This window comes from Phyllostomus hastatus, unplaced genomic scaffold (genome assembly GCF_019186645.2).
Source record: "Phyllostomus hastatus isolate PE091 unplaced genomic scaffold, TTU_PhHast_1.1 phas_contig_449, whole genome shotgun sequence".
Classification (NCBI taxonomy): domain Eukaryota; kingdom Metazoa; phylum Chordata; class Mammalia; order Chiroptera; family Phyllostomidae; genus Phyllostomus; species Phyllostomus hastatus.
The window spans coordinates 937,473-955,500 of NW_025333882.1; the positions used below are offsets into that span (position 1 = coordinate 937,473).

The following is an 18,028-nucleotide window of genomic DNA, read 5'->3' on the forward strand; positions in this document are numbered from 1 at the left end:
AGGGAAAATAAATACTTTGAAAAAATTTGGGACTTCTGATTTTTGCTTTTCACATATTTTATTCTCAGCTTCATACAAATATTAAAGATACATGTTTATATTTATTTTGAGAATTTAATAACAATGTGAAAATGCTTTGAAAAGTTAAAGCCATTTAACAAATATAAAGCATGGCATCTACCATTTACTCTATGTTGATCATTTATTTATTTTATATTCAGTACAATGCAGGATTGAATATTTATTGGTGAAAGGACTTTTTTAAAAATATTTTTTAAAGATTGTATTTATTTATTTTTAGAGAGGGAAGGGAGGGAGAAACATCAATGTGCGGTTGCTGGGGGCTGTGGCCTGCAACCCAGACATGTGCCCAGGCATGGGAATCGAACCTGAGATGCTTTGGTTCGCAGCCCATGCTCAATCCAGGTAAAAAGACTTTCTAATTAAACAAAATTTTATTTTAATAATTTTATCAAGAGTTATTAGATTAAATCACTATCCAAAAAGTTATACAAGCATATTTGCATAAAATGTCAAACATATTTTCTTATGTGTTAATTTATATATATGTATATAATTTAAAACAATGCCCAAGCATAGGCTACACCTATATTTTCATGACAAACATATGTAATGTTGAGAGATACAAAATGCTTATGTACATTCCAGATATCTTCTTATTACAGAAAGAATAAAGACTATGAATTCTTGACATGTAAAATATCATTTTAGCTTTATAAGAGCCCTTTAATTTTTGAGTTATAGTTTAATTTCATGTTTTCCTTAATATTATATGTAACTTTTTCTTGGTTCTTGGTTTCATAAAATGATCACCTCTGAAGGATTTGAGGAGAAATATAATATATTTTGCCACTTTTGCCAGAGTGTACCCATCTTGTATAATGCATTATAAAGTCATATCCCCAAACCACTGTGTGTAAAAATGGATATTCAGGTGGATCTGGGGACTTACTTTTATTATCTTTTAAATGGTACTCTTATAATATGACAGAGCCAGTTTAAATTTTGAAAAGTGTTTTTTTCTTTCTAAGTGTGTGTTTGGAATGAATCTGATCTCTAAATTCTTTATCCAGGAGCTCTTGAGGAGTTTCTTGCCTTTGTACTTTGGAAAATTATAGACTTTAGGAAATCTTGCATAAATAAATGTATAAGTACTTTTTAAAAATCTTTTCTAGGCATGAATTACAAGAATGGAAACAATAATTCAAATTCAGTTGTTTTGACCAATCTCTTCAAGAATTTACTGTATGCTTATTATTTATTTGAATCACCTGATTATTTAATGGTGTCAACTTAATTGTGTCTCTTCACTAAAACTCATAAATTATGAGTGATAAAGCACATTGTTCCCATTTATTTTAAATCGCATAAGTATTTCAAAAGCTTATTTGTCTTTAATTGCTAACATAAATCTTTTTGGATACTTTTTGTCTAAAGTGTTGCAAAACTATTTAAAATCAAGTTTGATTCCAGGGCACCTACATAAAACTATTTTCTAAGTATTTCCTGCTTTTCTAAAGTAACTACTGAGAAAAGACTCACATAAAAATAACATATGTTTTCTAAAATCCCTGTTTTGTGTCTAAATTTAAAATAGAACTCAATATTTTTAAAACTTAAGTGAAGTATTCCTTCTATTATGGTTTAAATACCTAATAAGGCACAGTGTTAGGTTGGGAGTGAAATTATAAAAGGCACATGTAACATTCATAACTGGAAAGACAAAATATAAATTTAATATTAGAAAAAATATTAACTGTAGTTAAGGAAACTTAGGTTTTCATTCATGGTACTCAGTTACTAGCTTTAAGAAACTGTCAAATTATTTAAATTTTCTAAGCCTTAATTTCCTCCACTAAAATTTCAGGTTGATAATCTCTACTTCCAAGGGTGAATGGTAAAACTTCAGTTAAATAACACATATAAAAATATTATTAGTAGACACTCAATAGTGTTAATAAGGATGATATATGTTTTATATAGTAATGGATACAAAATTATAAAATGTCACATTTCTGCCTAGATTCATGCCCAAGTGGCATAAACGTGAATATTACAGTGCACTGCCCTGACTTGAGAAGATCAATGAAATAAAGTGAAGTTATAGGACATTGAATAATAAAGTTTTAATTTTGGTCTCACCTCAGAAAATAGAGACTGATTCAACTTATAGGTCAGGTGACATCAGCAAAATGGCAGAATAAGAATTTCTACCATTTTTCCCTAAAGAAAACTAAGTTTGACAATCACTCATGGGTGAGAGTACCTTCATGGAAATGTAGGAGTTTAGCGGAGGATTTCAAGATATTGTTGAAGAAAATAAATCCTAGATTGGACATATTAATGAGGATAAGAGGAACAGTTTTACTTTATCCACATGACATTTCTCCCAATGGGCCACAGCTTAGTGCCAAGAAAGATCTTCTCACCTCCTTATATTTTCCATTGTGAAGAGTGAATGTGTGACAGTGAGCACCTGGCTTCCCTAGCTGTGCAGAACACTGCCAAAGAGGCTCACTTGTTTCTTGCCCCAGACTGAAATGAAGACTGAGATAAACTGTGTGTCTGGGAGGTGAGGAGGGACTGGGAGAAGGGCAGCAAGGGATCTACAAGTGCATTATAGAGACATGGAATACTATTAACTGCTTTGCAGACTTATCAGGAAACCCATCAAAAGCTGAGGGGGGTGCCTTGTTGGTGGGGTCCTGTATTGGCTCATGGACATTCCCAATGTTCCATTTACCTCCCCTATACCCTAAGGCTGACTCTTTGTTCAGGGTCCTGAGATAATTTAGTGCAAACATTTGCAAGCAGCTAATGAGCACTGTAGACATTGATCCTAACTCTGTGGGAGTCCAAGAAAACACACAAATTTGAACATTTAACACTGCCCTCAGGAAAGTAAATGGAAGGCTTTTGAGATCAGGCCTAGCTTTACAGGATTGAGAGAAGGCTGCCAGTTGATTTTCTCTTCCAAAGTCAATCAGTAAAGACTGGAGATTGTGACTGCTTCTTCAAATGTGAAGACATCAATGCAAGACTTCAAGGAACATGAAAAATCAAGAGTATATGGCACCACCAGGGAAAAATAACAATTTCTCCATAATCAGCCCAAAGAAATGGAGATATAAATTTATTTGATAAAGAATTAACCATGATTTTTTTTAAAAAAAGCTCATTGAGCTACAAAAGGAAAATACAGAAAACAATTCAAATTAAAAAAGCAATGCATGTATAAAACAAATTTTACAGAAATATAGGAATTATAAAAATAACCAGAGAGAAATTCTGGAGCTGAAGAATACAATGCATGAATTGAAAAATGCAATACAGAGCATCAACATCAGACCAGATCAAGCAGAAAAAAGAATCTTGAAAGTCAAAGATAAATCATTTGAAATTACCCATTCAAAAGAAAACAAAGATAAGGGGTTAAAAATATTTAACAAATCTTATATGAACTATGGGGTACCTTCAAAGGAAGCCTGTGCATTGCAATATTCCCCATTTATCTCCTGGGGATATGTTCCAAGACCCCCAGTGGATGCCTGAAACGACAAGTGATTCAGAACCTTCTATATAATATGATTTTCCTATACATAAAATACATAAATGTGATAAAGTTTAATTTAAGAACTAAGCACAGCAAGAAATTAACAAAAATAATTAATAATAAAATAGAACAATTACACAAATATACTTTAATAAAGGTTATGCAATTATGGTCTGTCTCTTGGTTCAGATTGGTAATCTAGAGCCTTGCTAAACAATGGGATTCAAGAACTAACAGGGTTTTGCCCATCTTCTGGGAGCCTGATTTCCCTCCAGGTACCTATTGAATTACAGTCTATATGCTCATAGGATGCAATAATGATTCCTTTGCATAATAAATTTCCAGTTGTAGTTCTCTGAAATGATATGGACTTTGTTGTGTTGCAAACTAATACTGGGTTGGCCAAAATGTTCATTTGGTTTTAAAGTAAAAATAAAAGACACCTTTTTTTTCATTTTCACCAATAACTTTATTAAACAATGTGTTCACCATTTTGTCCCACTACATTCTACCATCTTTTAAACAACTTCATAATTCTATTTTCCCAAAACTTTTTATCCTTATGAGAAATTGCTCTTCCAGGTGCCTTTGCAAGTCTTTCATGGAATTGAATTATTTTCCATCAAGAAAGTTTTTTAAAGACCTAAATAAATGGAAATCTAAAGGTTCAATGTCCGATGAATATGGCAGATGAATTAGAACATCCCAGCCAAGCTGCAACATTTTACATGGTCATCAAAGAAACATGCGGTCTTGCGTTATCCTGATGGAAGATTAAGCATTTGCTGTTGACTAGTCCCAGAGTGTTGCTTTCAGTTTGTCTAATTGGGAGCAGTATTTATTGAAATTAATTGTTTGGTTTCCTGGAAGGAGCTCAAAATAGAGGACTCCCTTCTAATCCCACCATAAGCACAACATCACGTTCTTTGGATGAAGATTGGCCTTTGGTGTGGTTGGAGGTGGTTCATTTCCTTTGTCATGTAATCTCTTCCATTCCACTTTATTTATTGTAAAATACCCACTTTTCATTGCCTGTCACAATTTGTTTTAAAAACAGAATGTTTTCCATATGTATAAGTAGAGAATTACAAGCTGAAGTATGGTCAAGGAAGTTGTTTTTGTTTTTGTTTTTGCTTATGTGAACTCCTTTTTAAAGATTGTATTTATTTGTTTTTAGAGGGAGAGTAAGAGAGGGAGAAAGAGAGTGAGAGAAACGTCAATGTGTGGTTGCCTCTCACGTGCTCCCCACCAGGGACAAGACCACAACCCAGGCATGTGCCCTGACTGGGAATCAAACCAGTGACCCTTTGGTTTGCAGACCCATGCTCAAGCCACTGAGCTACACTAGCCAGGAAGTCCCTGACTTTTCAATAAGAACCATTATTATTATTATATTTCCCTTTACATTCATAACAGAATTTCTCTTAATAGTTGTAGAAAGAAAAGATAATTCAAATGTCTGTTAAAAATATTATTATTGTTAAAACCAAGGGCTGGGTGTTAAAAGCATTCTTATGAAAGTATTGTTCTTGCTATGGAAAAATTTGGTAATATTTTTGGAAGAGCATGATGATCATATTTTTTCCTTCAATATCAAAACATTTTATAGTCAAAATATCTGAGTTTTTATTTTTGGAATCATATAATAGGTAACTAAATTCTGTCTAACAAAATTATACCAGTACTTCCAAATTATTTAATTTTATTCCTATACTTCAGTGTATTATTACCATTTTCTGTAGACAAGTGACTTTCCCTTGAAATATATTTGATACATAAACTTGTATAAATTTAAGATGTATAACAAGTTAATTTGATACATTTATATATTATAATGATTGTAAATATAGAAGTGATTAGCATCTCTATCACCTTACAAAATTATTATTTCTTTTTAGTGATTGAAATAATTAAGTCTTAGTCTTTTAGCAAGTTTGATGATTATAATACAATATTGCTATTTCTATTCATTATCCTCTGCATTAGATCTCTAGGACTTATTTACTATTTGTTGAAAGTTTGTAATCTTCAACTATACCTGTTCTGTCTTCTCCATAACCTTATAACTACCATTTTACTCTGTTTTTATGAGTTTTTTTTTAGAATTGCATATGAGTGATATCATACAGTATATGTCTTTTCTTGTCTGACTTATCTTACTCAACATAATGACCTCAAGTTTAATTCATATTGTCACAAATGGCAAGAAGTCTTTTTAATGTCTGAATAATATTCCATTATATAGATGTATATAGATACTACATCTTCTTCATCCATTTATTCATTGATGGGGACTTGAGTTGTTTCCATATCTTGGTTATTGTGAATAATGCTTCAATATAAATGGGAGTGTATATATCTCTTGGATAGCCTGCTTTAATTTCTTAGGAATATATACCCAGATGTGGAATTTATGGATTGGATGATATACCTAATTTTAATTTGGGGGAAACTTCCACACTGTTTGTCTAGTAGCTGAACCAATTTACAGAGTTACATTTCTCCACATCTTCAGATGTACTTGTTGTCTCTTGATTTCTTACCATTCTAACAGGTGTGATGTGATATCTCATTGTGGATTTGATTTTTATTTCCCTGCATATCTGTGATGTTAACTACTTTTTCGTATATCTGTTGGCCATTCAGATGTCTTCTTTGGGAAAACATCTATTTATTTTTTGTTTAGATTGTAATGCATGGTACATTTTATATGAATAATATCATTGTAATAAGTTATGCAAAGTGTCTTGATTTTTTGCCCACTCTGTGTCAGGCCTCTCTGTTTACCACATACTAAGGTCATGAAGGTGACAGGGACTGTAGTAATGACTTAGAAGAGTAGTCTTTAAAGTTTTCTCTACAGAGCTGTGGCTTTGAGATTAGTGTGATTTGCTATGGAGGGAAAAAAAGCAAACTTGATAATCTGAGACCATATCATTGAAAACTGCTCAGCATTTATGTATTTTTATATTGGTTTTCTACATAGCATTTAGGTAAAACAAAGAATTCCATAGCTGAATAAATAAATAAATTCCTCAGTGATTTTGTTTTTCTTGCAGGAGATGGAAAACTTTTAGGTTGGAAACTTGTTTCCACATAAATGAAAATATTCTCATGAAGAGCAAGGGTCACAAGCTCAAATGCCTCAGGCAGTGAGAGATAACATAAACAAGTGAAGGTGTAATGTATCCTGTATAGGAGAAACAAACAATCAGTTAATTGAAGATTAAATGTCTTACAAGTATGAAAATTTAACCCACAAACAAAATATGTCTGCAGGCCAGATTTGGCCCTAGGTTTGTTAATAAGATCTCTCACATTGAGGATACTTGAAAATGCAGGGCAAAATAATGTGCTATAAAACAAATATTTCTGAAATGTGATGCTTGCTAGTGATAAAATATGCCATGTTCATTGCTGTCCTCTGTGGGCATGAGACTTGAATCTTTATGTTATCATATTCCCTTCAGGCACATGCTGGGTAGAGTGGAGCAACCTGGGTGGTCCTGACTGCTGTGCTGACCTGCTCTCTGGATCCTAGGTGACTGGGTTTGTCACACGGCAACCTGAGTGACAAACTCCAGAACTTTACAGAGAGTCAAGAGTTTGTGCATGAAACAAACACAACTTGTAAAGGAGACAAGTAAAGAAAGTGAGTGAATAATAGGAACTAAAGAAAAGAAGAACTAAAGGAAAGGTAGTTTGTGAGAATGAGTGATAAATAATCATAATTATAATCATAATAATAACAAAAGTTTGAAGATATTAATAAATAGTCAAGGAAATTAAAAGGGGAAAAAGAACTCTTTGAATTTAACCAGTGGGAATGGTGCCAGCTTTGTAATCGTAGCACACACTTGTTTTGGTATATTAGTCCCATAAAATGAGCCAGGATAAGATATATTGAAAAATTCCTTTTATAGTATGATGAATATTTAGAATTTACTATGTAGATTACATATAGTCTTCATTTTATATGTAAAACTAAATTGGCAGTTACTAAAAATTGAGCCTCATTTTTATGGTTGAGGTTGGAGTGTTTCATGTCCTAGAATAGGTAAAATGTATTTCTATATTTTCCTTCTGAGTTTTCATTGCTGCTGTAATAATGCACTTTATTGATGACAGTTCTAGTAATTCATAATTTTTAAAAAATATTTTATACATCATATCTTATTTCAACTTTACATTATCCCTGAAAAGGAAGGCATTGACTACTCTTCTCAGTGGATAGAAAAGGGTATAATGAGTTGTACCATTTAAGTAAATTAATTAGCAAGTAAGCACCATAGTCAATATAGTGCACTTCCTGAATGTAGCCTGAAGCTTTCCATGGTATACTTGTCTTCTTTCTGAATTCTCATCAAATTGGATATAGTAACTACTCAATTTATAGATAGATAGGTTCTTGGAAATTGACTTGAAGTGAAATAAGGACTAATACAACTGATTTTACCATAGGGTAAATGATATAAAGAAGAGTTAATTTCCTGCAACATACTTGAGTTCACAAAAACATCATCAAACTTCAGAATAATGACCCAAAACACTTCTAGTACTAAACATTGAAATAAATGTATGCTATACATACATTTAACAAACATTAATAAAAATAAGTAAGATAGTTATTTTCCAATCTTCTTATTCAAGTTTAGGGCTGTGGGGTGCCAGAGCCTATCACAGCAACTCAGGGCACTAGGCAGAAACCAACCCCCAACCTTGGACAGGACACTCATATCAGAGCCCAAACTCACCCCACCTACACTGTTTCAGATTGTGACAATTCAGACATGCCAGTGAATATCATTTGTATTTCTTTGGGATGTAGGAGGAAACTAGAATACCTAAAGAAAACCCACGCAGACATAGGGATATCATGCATACTTCACATAACAGTGACCTCAGCCAGGAATTAATTTTTTTCTCATCAACATTATAACAAAACAATGTTTATCGAAATAATGTTATTCAAAGACCTGCTGTATTTGTTTTCATCTGCCTCCATAAACCCCAAGGCTTAATTTTAATCTATTTTCCTATTTATATATAAATGTTTCCCCTATGGATTTTTAAAAAACAACATTACCCAGTAACTCTATTCATTCTCACTTGTGTCACTGACATACATTGATCATTACTCCTGGGCTATTTATATACTTCATTCAGAATTTACTTCCTTATATCTCATGCCTCAGAGCTGAAATGTCTATTTAGAACTGCAGAAGATTAGAACAGACATACCGTATATTGTGCAGATGCACATATGGAGGAAAGTGTTTCAATGTAGCAAAAAGTAATTAAATTCAAAATACGTATGTCACCATCAGAGATATCTTGCTTGTGTTCAGACTTTGTATCTGTAGAAATTTTGCTGCTCTAATCCTTCCTGCAGATATGAAGTATACACCTGTGTGAGCCTCTGTGCCAGACCATGAAATAAATAGTGAGGGGACCAGACCTGTCCTGTGGTCTCTTGTCCTGGCCAGAAACCATGAACCCCATGATGACACTAAGACAAGTACCATGAACTGTCAGCTTCCTGAGTCATCAGCACAGAATAGCCACATTTGAAGGAGAATTTGGTAGATGTATATATAGCTAGGGTAAGAGGAGAAATGAGCAGGGAGGTTGACATCAGTGAGCTTTGCTAAAGTTTTGAAATAGCAACAACTAGGCACTTGGAAGCCAGTAACTTCATCAGTAAAGACTTTGGGGACAAAAAGAAAAAAAAAGCAAATATCTAGCAATATCGATACCCACTTATATATACTTTCTTGATTTACTTCCATGCACAATGGAAAAGTTTTACCAGTTTGTACATAATTTCAAGTATTTTATCCATTATTTAGACTTAGAGGAAGAGATAAATTTAATTTTTATGGAAATGTATTCAGCATATTATATTTTGTAAGTTTGAGAAAGCAGCATGTTAATTTAATACATTTATATAGTGTAATATGATTGTCATTGTAGCATGGATGAGCACATCTATCATGTTATATAATTATATTTTTTGTGATGTGGATAATTAAGATCTGACTTTAAGAAGTTTGATGATTATAAGGAAATGTTATTGTCTGTATTCACTATACTGTGCATTAACTCTCCAGAACTCATTTATTTACTAGTTGCAAGTGTGCACCTTTAAACAGCATCTCTCCTGGTCCCCAAACTCTAGCCCTGGTAACCATTTCACTTCCTGTGTTATGAGTTTAGCCTTTTTAGTTTCCACTAAATTCAGAACATAGCCTAGGAGATGATTTTCATGAAATAAGGCATTCTTCAATGTTTTGAATGGCTCCTTTAAGCACATATGTCTTTTTCAAAATTATATTAGTTTTATTTGTGATTCATTTGCAATGCTTGTCTATAATCTATTCATGAATTTTCAGAATTTCTTCTATTCCCATAAGCGAAGTATCAAATGTTAAAAAAAGACTTTTTTCTTTTTAAAAGAATATTATTAAAACTACAGAATTAAAAAATAAATAGTCCCTCAAAAACATCAAAAATATCTAGCTAAATAAATTGGCTAAAAATGAATTTAACACAAAAAGCAAAATCACTTAAGAAATTGACATAATAGCCTAAATATGCATTTAAGAGTTGTAAAAATCAATGTAGAAATTTAGAGTTCACATAAATTATCCAAACATCAGTAAATTATTGGAATTTTTTTAATTTTTAAAATTTTATTTATTTTACATATTCTTTTTATTGTTTGAATATAGTTGTCCCCATTTTCACCCTACCACGGCTGCCTATCCCACCCATCCCTGCCTCCCACCCTCAAACCTTTCCCTTTCGGCTTTATCCATGGGTCCTTTATACATGTTCCTTGATGAACCTTCTCCTATTTTACCTTGTTATCCCTCTTCCCCTCTGGTTACTGTCGGTAGTTTGCTATTTTATTTTATTTATTTTATTGTTGTTCAAGTACAGTTATTTGCATTATGATTTTTTTAAAATATTGATTTTGAATAGGTTCTTAAAGCTTTAAAGATAGACAAAACTTTTCTAAAATTCTCGACAACTTTGCAAACAAGAAGAGTAAGCATAACTGGTCAAAACTAATATAATGCTTAGCGAAAATAATTTGAACATGCTAAAAAGTGCATAAAATTTCCTCCCAAATCTCAGGGCCTATAAACATCATCTTTAAAGGAGGATTTTTTTCCCTAAAAAGACAAAGGTGTTTGTTAATTGCAAGGAAGCAATGCTGAGAAAAGGAAGTTCTTATATTAAGTACAGCCTGGCCTGCTGCTGGACCCTTTCTCCTCTTCGATACACATTAAATTTTATTACAGGGCTGCCTCAATAAACACTACATTTCCAATTCTCAGTGTGGCTACAAGAAAAAAATAAAGTGTGAATGTACTTGATGTATTCAACTCCTATGTTTTCCCCTGACAGAAATTTGGACATTGGGCAGAGCTAGACTCTCTCAATCCACATATGCTGAAGGTGGCAGAAAAGTGAGATGGGAGGAGAGTGGGTTTCAGATTTTTTGAAATCAGCTCTTGACTGTTAAGTTTGGACCTTACTGGAGAGGAAACAAATTGCAATTCTATGTAAGCCACTGTTACATTGGGTATTTTTTTAAACGATCAGCCAGTATTCTAATCAATATAGAAATATAAAAGATGCATAAATAGTTGCTCCCAAGGTACACATTGCTAAATGCACAAAAATGTACTAAAAATAAAACCCAAGTAACTATAACCGTTATTTTTAAAAATACTATTGTTTTAAACAGTTTTGAGAGGGCACCAACTTAATTTCCAGTCAAGGCATAATGTGAGATGAGAAAGTATGTGGAAAGGATGTATGCTAGGTATGAGTTTAGGACCCACAAAACAATGAAAGATTAATTTTATATATTTTATAATTTTGCCTAAGGCAAATTTCTATAAAGGCATAACATTTTCCCTTCAGTAAACTCAACTGTCATGGTAAGCAGATATTACAGAGATTTTTAAAATATTTCCTAAGTAAAGCATTCTGAAAATTATCAAAATAATTTAAATCTAAATGTTTTGTACCAATGTATTTTATTGCTTTACACAACTACCTACTCAGTTCCATAATTCAACATGTTTAATGTATACTATTGTAGAGATGCATTCTTACTGTCAGCCTCATGCTAAATAAAGCATTTTGATGGGATAAAGTTGTGGTTTAAGCAGTGAACATGAATTTGTATTTGTCTACTTTTGCTTTCCTTGTTTGAGTTACAAAGATGAGGTTTAATCAACAGAAATTGGTGCTATTCTCAGCATAATTGATGATAATAGTTTCTGTTAGTTTCTGAGTGTTAGATTTAATCATAAGAGGTGAAACCTTTGGATACAGGCCAAGTGTGATGAACCATGCTACATGCATGGTGAACCCTGCAGGCCCTCAGGAATATTCAGCTCTACTTTTACTTCTCTTGGGCAGAGACCAGGCTGTCACCATTGTTTGTTGGGTTACTCTTATAATAATAGTAGAAACAGATTTCCTTAGGCTAGGGCTTTTCTATCTGTGTAACTAATCACTACACTGATCATGAAAATTCTAAATGGATCAAGAATGAGGTAGGTCACATTTATGTATTGTGATTTTTGTAAGCAGTAAAATTAATTTTATCATTTTTACCCATGCTACTAATGCACTGTGATTCTTGTTTCCATATTTTAAGTGATGATGTTTTCTAATTGTATTTTAAGAAACTTATTTTTATACAAGCTTTATTTTTTCCTAGTGAAACTGCAATATATATGAATGAAATAAATTATTTTTATTTATCCCTGGATATAGATGAAAACATTTGAAAGTTGTATATTTTTGTTGCATTATATGTTAATACACATCAATTATTTTAAAACAGCCATATGAACAAAACCCTAAAAAATGCAGATCTGAATAGGAAAAATGGATTTGATGAATATTTTCCTATAGGGGAAAAAGGAGAGACATTTTCTTTCATGAAAAGAAGTTTAAGTTTGAAATTTTTAATGACATTATGAGTTAAACATCGCGTTATTAAACCAACTGTACTAATGAAGTGCTCTCACATTTTTTATAGTACAATTTAGACATGACATTTAAAATATTCTGAAATGAGTATTATTGAAATTGCTCTCATTAATTGTGCTTAATGGATTTTTTGATATGCCTGAACACATGCTCTGTAAGTTATTATAACAATAATATTATAACAATAATTATGCATAATAAAATGGAAAAATTGAAGTGGCATACAACATTTATCAATAGGAAGTCAGGATTCTCCAGAAAAATAGAACCAGCTGGATACTTAGATATCTACATACATATGTTAAGACATTTAGCTCACACCATTGTGGGGATGGCAAGTCTGAAATTCATAGGATAGTTTAGAAGGTTGAAAATTATTGGACAGAAATTGGGGCTGAAGTCTTAAAGCAGAATTTGTCAGAGAAATGACAGTGTTTGTTTTAAGGCCTTTGAACTGATTGTATGAGGTCTACCTACATTATCTAAAATAACCTCATTTACTTAAAGTCAACTGATTGTAGACATTAGCTGTATTAGAAAATGACTCCACAGCAGCTCTTACATTAGCGTTCGATTGTTGGGATACCAGGCTGAATAACTGGTCTAGCCTGCTTGACACATAAAAATTAACCATGATACACCTCTCCTTGTCAGCTCAGCACAAAATACATCCTCTTATCCTATTTAACCTCCAAATAAAAACCATAAAGTCTTACTTTTAACCAAGATAATACAATTATGATTTACACAATATAAAATACACTGTTTTCTTTTAAAAAAATACAAAGCCCTTAAGTGATATTCAATCTTCTCCTTGATATAACTTGCATGCTGTAATATAAAGGTTGATATTATTATTAATATATTACATTAGATGATTGGATGTTAAGGCAATAAGAGAGGGAAGAAAACAAAGATATTTATATATAATTACATACATATGTACATATATAATATACAGAAAAATATTCCTAACAAAATAAGGAAGAAATACTCATACAATTACACACAGTCCTAGCTGGTGTTTATAGCTATCTTCTTCTACCATCCATTGCTCATTATTTTGCCATCAGCAAGCACCTCAGCTGGTCATGGTTTTTTATCTCATGAGATAATCCAAACCTTCATTCCTGAAGGGTCTGGACCATTTATTAGCAGCTCCGCTTTAACTGAGTTGCTGTAGTTTTCTATTAAATTTATTTACAGGACATAGTAATACTAAGAAAGGCCCTAAAATATCTTCCCCATTACATACATGTGCTTCATTACCTGCAATGTGGAGTAGTAGTCCAATCTCCTTTGGTAGTCAGGATCAATCACCCCACCAAAGAAGTAGCTACTTTTTCATATGTTGATTCTGAGCCATGAGAAGTCCAAGTGTCTAGGTGGCAGTCTTAACTCCCAGTTCAATGGAATCATTGAGTCTCTTTCTGGAAACTTGTCCCCCTTTGGAGATGATGCAGGTCTTCTGGGGTCTGGGGACACAAGGGTCCAACACCCACTGTGGGTCTTGGTTTCACAAAGGAAAGAATTAAAACCCCTGCCAGCAGAGTTTAAAGTGAAAGTGGGTTTATTAGTGAAGTAATGACACAGAGTGGGCTGTAGAGCATCCCCCCTTTAGTGAAATGTGTTTTCTTTATTGAGGTTCATTTAATGACATATAGGGTGTTCAACAAGGAGGAGGAATATATGCGATATTCCAGGAAAAGAGTTGGAGATTTCTCATAGGAGTTTCATTGGCCATTTTGTGTCCCTATATGGGCTTTCCATTTCTGATTATGGTGTCACAGGGTGTGTTGTTTAACATGCTAATGTATTATAAGTGTAGCATGTGGCTAGGTGTTAACAGTAGATTAAATTAGTTGCTGTGTTGAATCCAGCTGATGTCTACAAGTTTTAAGCTGTAAAGCTGGTAGGGGGTTGTCTTACTTCCTTGTTGACTATTCCTGTAGCTTGTATTGGTTGCAGACTTTTTGCTACATACCCTATATGAAAATTAACACCTATAGGCCAGCAAAGCATAACATCACAGGAATGTGATGTTATAGGATGCACAAATCTTGCTCGTGCATCACTGAGGCATACTGAATGGTGTCACTCCCATTTCATCCCTTGATACCTGAACCTGTGAATTTTGACTAGGGGAGAAAGAGCACCATGTATTGGAAGCTGAATCAATGCATATACAGCTTTCTGAAGAACTTTATCTCACCCTGCAAGATACTATTGCACCTAACTGATACTGCAACTGAAGTTCCAAAGGACATTGCACTGTTTTATCAAGCTAGTTTGATTCTGGATGGTAGAAAATATGGAAATATGTAAATTTCATGAGCATGGGCTTGTTCCCCGCTTCATCTGCTGTTGAGTTTCTTACACAGCAATGCTCTGCAGAATACCATAACAATGGATGAGGCATTCTATAAGTCTGCATATAGTAGTTTTGGTAAAAACATTGCTTATAGAGAAGGCATATCTGTCTCCAAAGTGTTTACTCCAGTGAGAAGAAAACAGTTTCCTTTCCAATATGGAGGTAATTCAATGATATTAACTTGTGACCAGATAGCTGGCTAATTGTCTCAGGGAATCGTCCTTGATCACATTCAGTGTTGATCTTCTGATGCTGGAAGAATTAGTTACTGAGCAGTGACTGCAGCCAGGTTGGCCTTGGAGTATGGAAGTCCATGTTGCTGAACTCCTGAGTAGCTTCCATTTCTGTCCTAAATGTCCCTTTCTCATTTGTTCATTGGGCAATGACAGGAGTAGGGAAAAGGGGTTGATTGGTAGCCACAAAGAAGTTCATTCAGTTCACTTGATTTCTTAAATTTTCCCCTCACTCACCCTTTGGTGATCACATGGAACACAGATATCTTTATGTTTTTTACCCATAATACAATAATGGTTCATTAAATTTTACAAATGTGTCACACAAATATAAGTTGCTAGTAAAGAGGAAAAAAAAGATGTGGATTATATAAAATGTCTGTTCTAATTTTACAAATCTCTATAGATAGAAAACTGTTTCAACATAAAAGTTTATGCAAAAAAGTCTCAGAAATTTTTTAAAATAAAAACATTTGAATAGCTTTTATTCCAGTTTTTTTTGCATTTTTTCTATTACCATATATCCTTTTCCCCCCCACCCCCACAAATACCACACTGTTGTCCATGTCCATGAGTCTGTTTTCCTTTTTGCGCAATCCCTCCATCCAATAACCTTCCCTGCCCAGAGATGTCATCCTGCCCTCTATGAGTCTGTCTCTATTTTGCTTGTTCATTTGGGTAGTTTATTAGATTCCACATATGAGTGAAATCATATGGTATTTCTCTTTCTCTGATTGGTTTATTTTACTTAGCATCATATTATCTAGGTCCATCCATGCTGTCACAAAAGGTAATTTTTTTCTTCTTTTTTATGTAGTAGTAGTATTCCATTGTGTAAATGTCCCATAGTTGTTTTATCCACTCATCTATTGAGCTGAATAAAACAACAGCTTGGGCTGCTTCCATATCTTGGTAAGTATAAATAACACTGCAATGAACATAGGGGTTAGGGTTGGGGTTAAGCTCTGCATTTTCTTAGTGTCAGGATGTAAATTTTAATGATTTTTCTTAGTGTTGTTAAGTTTGTCACAATGAAAACTCTCTAACAGCATTAATAAAACAAACTTTAAATGTATTTTTCTTCATTTAAGTTCATGTACACCATTTAGGTACTATAGTGTCCATAAATCCATAAAATGAATCTGTTTTATATGAGTATATTTTATATATTAAGTTATTTTAATATTATCTTCATATTATCAATTCTGATAGTTTGTTTCCTTACGTCATATTGTTTGTGGAAAAATTTTAAGTTCCAGATAGAATTATTCATGCATGTAACTTTTTAATTAAAAACAGAAAGATTACTCAACCTATTTTCAAGAGATAATTTCATGAAAGTCAACTTTTAATTACTGCTTTTGAAATTTCATTCTCAATTGCTAACTGAAGTTTCAAAATGAGTGTTGGGAATGAGCTAACACTTGAAAGAAGTTAACCATGTGTAGATCATGTCTGAATGCTGAGTGGAACAGGGCACTGATATGCACATTCTAATATATACATCACAAAGGCAAGAATTCAGACTTTTTCAATTCTTCCTTTTCTCATCATTTTACTCCGGAAGTTCTTGTTCTACACAGGTGATCGTAAACATAGTGTGACCCCAGAATGTGCTTCATAATTTCTTACACTTTCTTAGTGTTCTCTTTCTTACACTCACTGTGCTCAATGGCTTACCATTTCTTTCTTTTCAGACAAAATCCTTTGCAGTGCCATAGCACATGGATTTCAGGACTGCCTGTGAGGAGGTAGGTTAAATGGTTTTGTGCTTTTCAAATTTTATAAATGGGAAACACTTGTTCCTCCTTTGTGAAAGTGGAGCTTCCCTTTTGGTGGAGGGATGTGTGATGGGTTTTTCTTATTCCAGAGTAGGATCTGTTTCTGCAAGACTAGAAAGTGAAAGAGTACTTGCAGAATAAGCCTCAGATAGTTGCTCTTCCTTTAAAATATTTATATAACATTGAAATTTAGTGCTCAAAGGGACCTCAGATGTCTTCTACTTTATAACAATTTATGTGAAAAGGATTACTTTCAACACTTCTACTACCTGAAATCATTCAGTGCATAGTTTATGGAGAAGGACAATTTAATTAAGCCAAATGAGTGTGTACCTGTCTTCTTATTATAATTTAAGAATTAATACATGGCAGTTCAGATTCTTTGTAGAACTGCCATCACACTGCCGTATGAGTTGGTGACATGTGTCTCTTCCAAGGGTATTAAAGGCCAGCCAAGTGTGCAGTCAAAGTGCATGGACTTGGGCCTGGGCTTGGGTCCCCAGGGAATGCAACTATTCTTTTTTAGGAAAAAGGTCTATCTTTTTTAACTAAACAAAGGGCATTCAGAGCATATCTTTTCATTTGTCAGGTAAAATGACAACATTCATAGGTTAAAATATTTCACACATGTGTTTAAACAGTTTAAAATATTTTAGTGTATAAATTACCTGAGAAAAACAACCATAACTAGATTACCTATTATAGAGTTAAAAACAAACCAACAAAACCTTCAGTTATTAACATTTATGAAGATTTTTTCTTTTAATGAAGTGTCATGTGTTAAAAGTCTTGCAAAAATATCTCCTTTGAAAAACTTTTCAGCCCTCGCTGGCATAGCTCAGTGGATCGAGCACAGGCTGCAAACCAGGCATCACAGGTTCGATTCCCAGTCAAGGCACATGCCTGGGTTGCATGTGCCACGGCCCCCAGCAACCACACATTGATATTTCTCTCTCTTTCTCCCTCCCTTCCCTCTCTAAAAAAATAAATAAATAAAACCTTTAAAATTTTTTCCCAGTTCATAGTGTAAAACCTAAGTTCTTTCAGAAAA

General features: G+C 33.3%; 1 protein-coding gene across 1 annotated transcript in view; it reads left to right on the forward strand.

Moving 5' to 3' along the window:
- Positions 1–18,028, forward strand: part of SNTG1 (syntrophin gamma 1) — a 782,410-nt gene that overhangs the window by 379,663 nt on the left and 384,719 nt on the right. The window contains exon 4 of the mRNA XM_045845038.1: positions 16,894–16,947. Within this exon, the coding sequence (XP_045700994.1) occupies positions 16,921–16,947 (27 nt within the window). The 5' untranslated portion in view covers positions 16,894–16,920. The remainder of the gene's footprint in view (positions 1–16,893; positions 16,948–18,028) is intronic.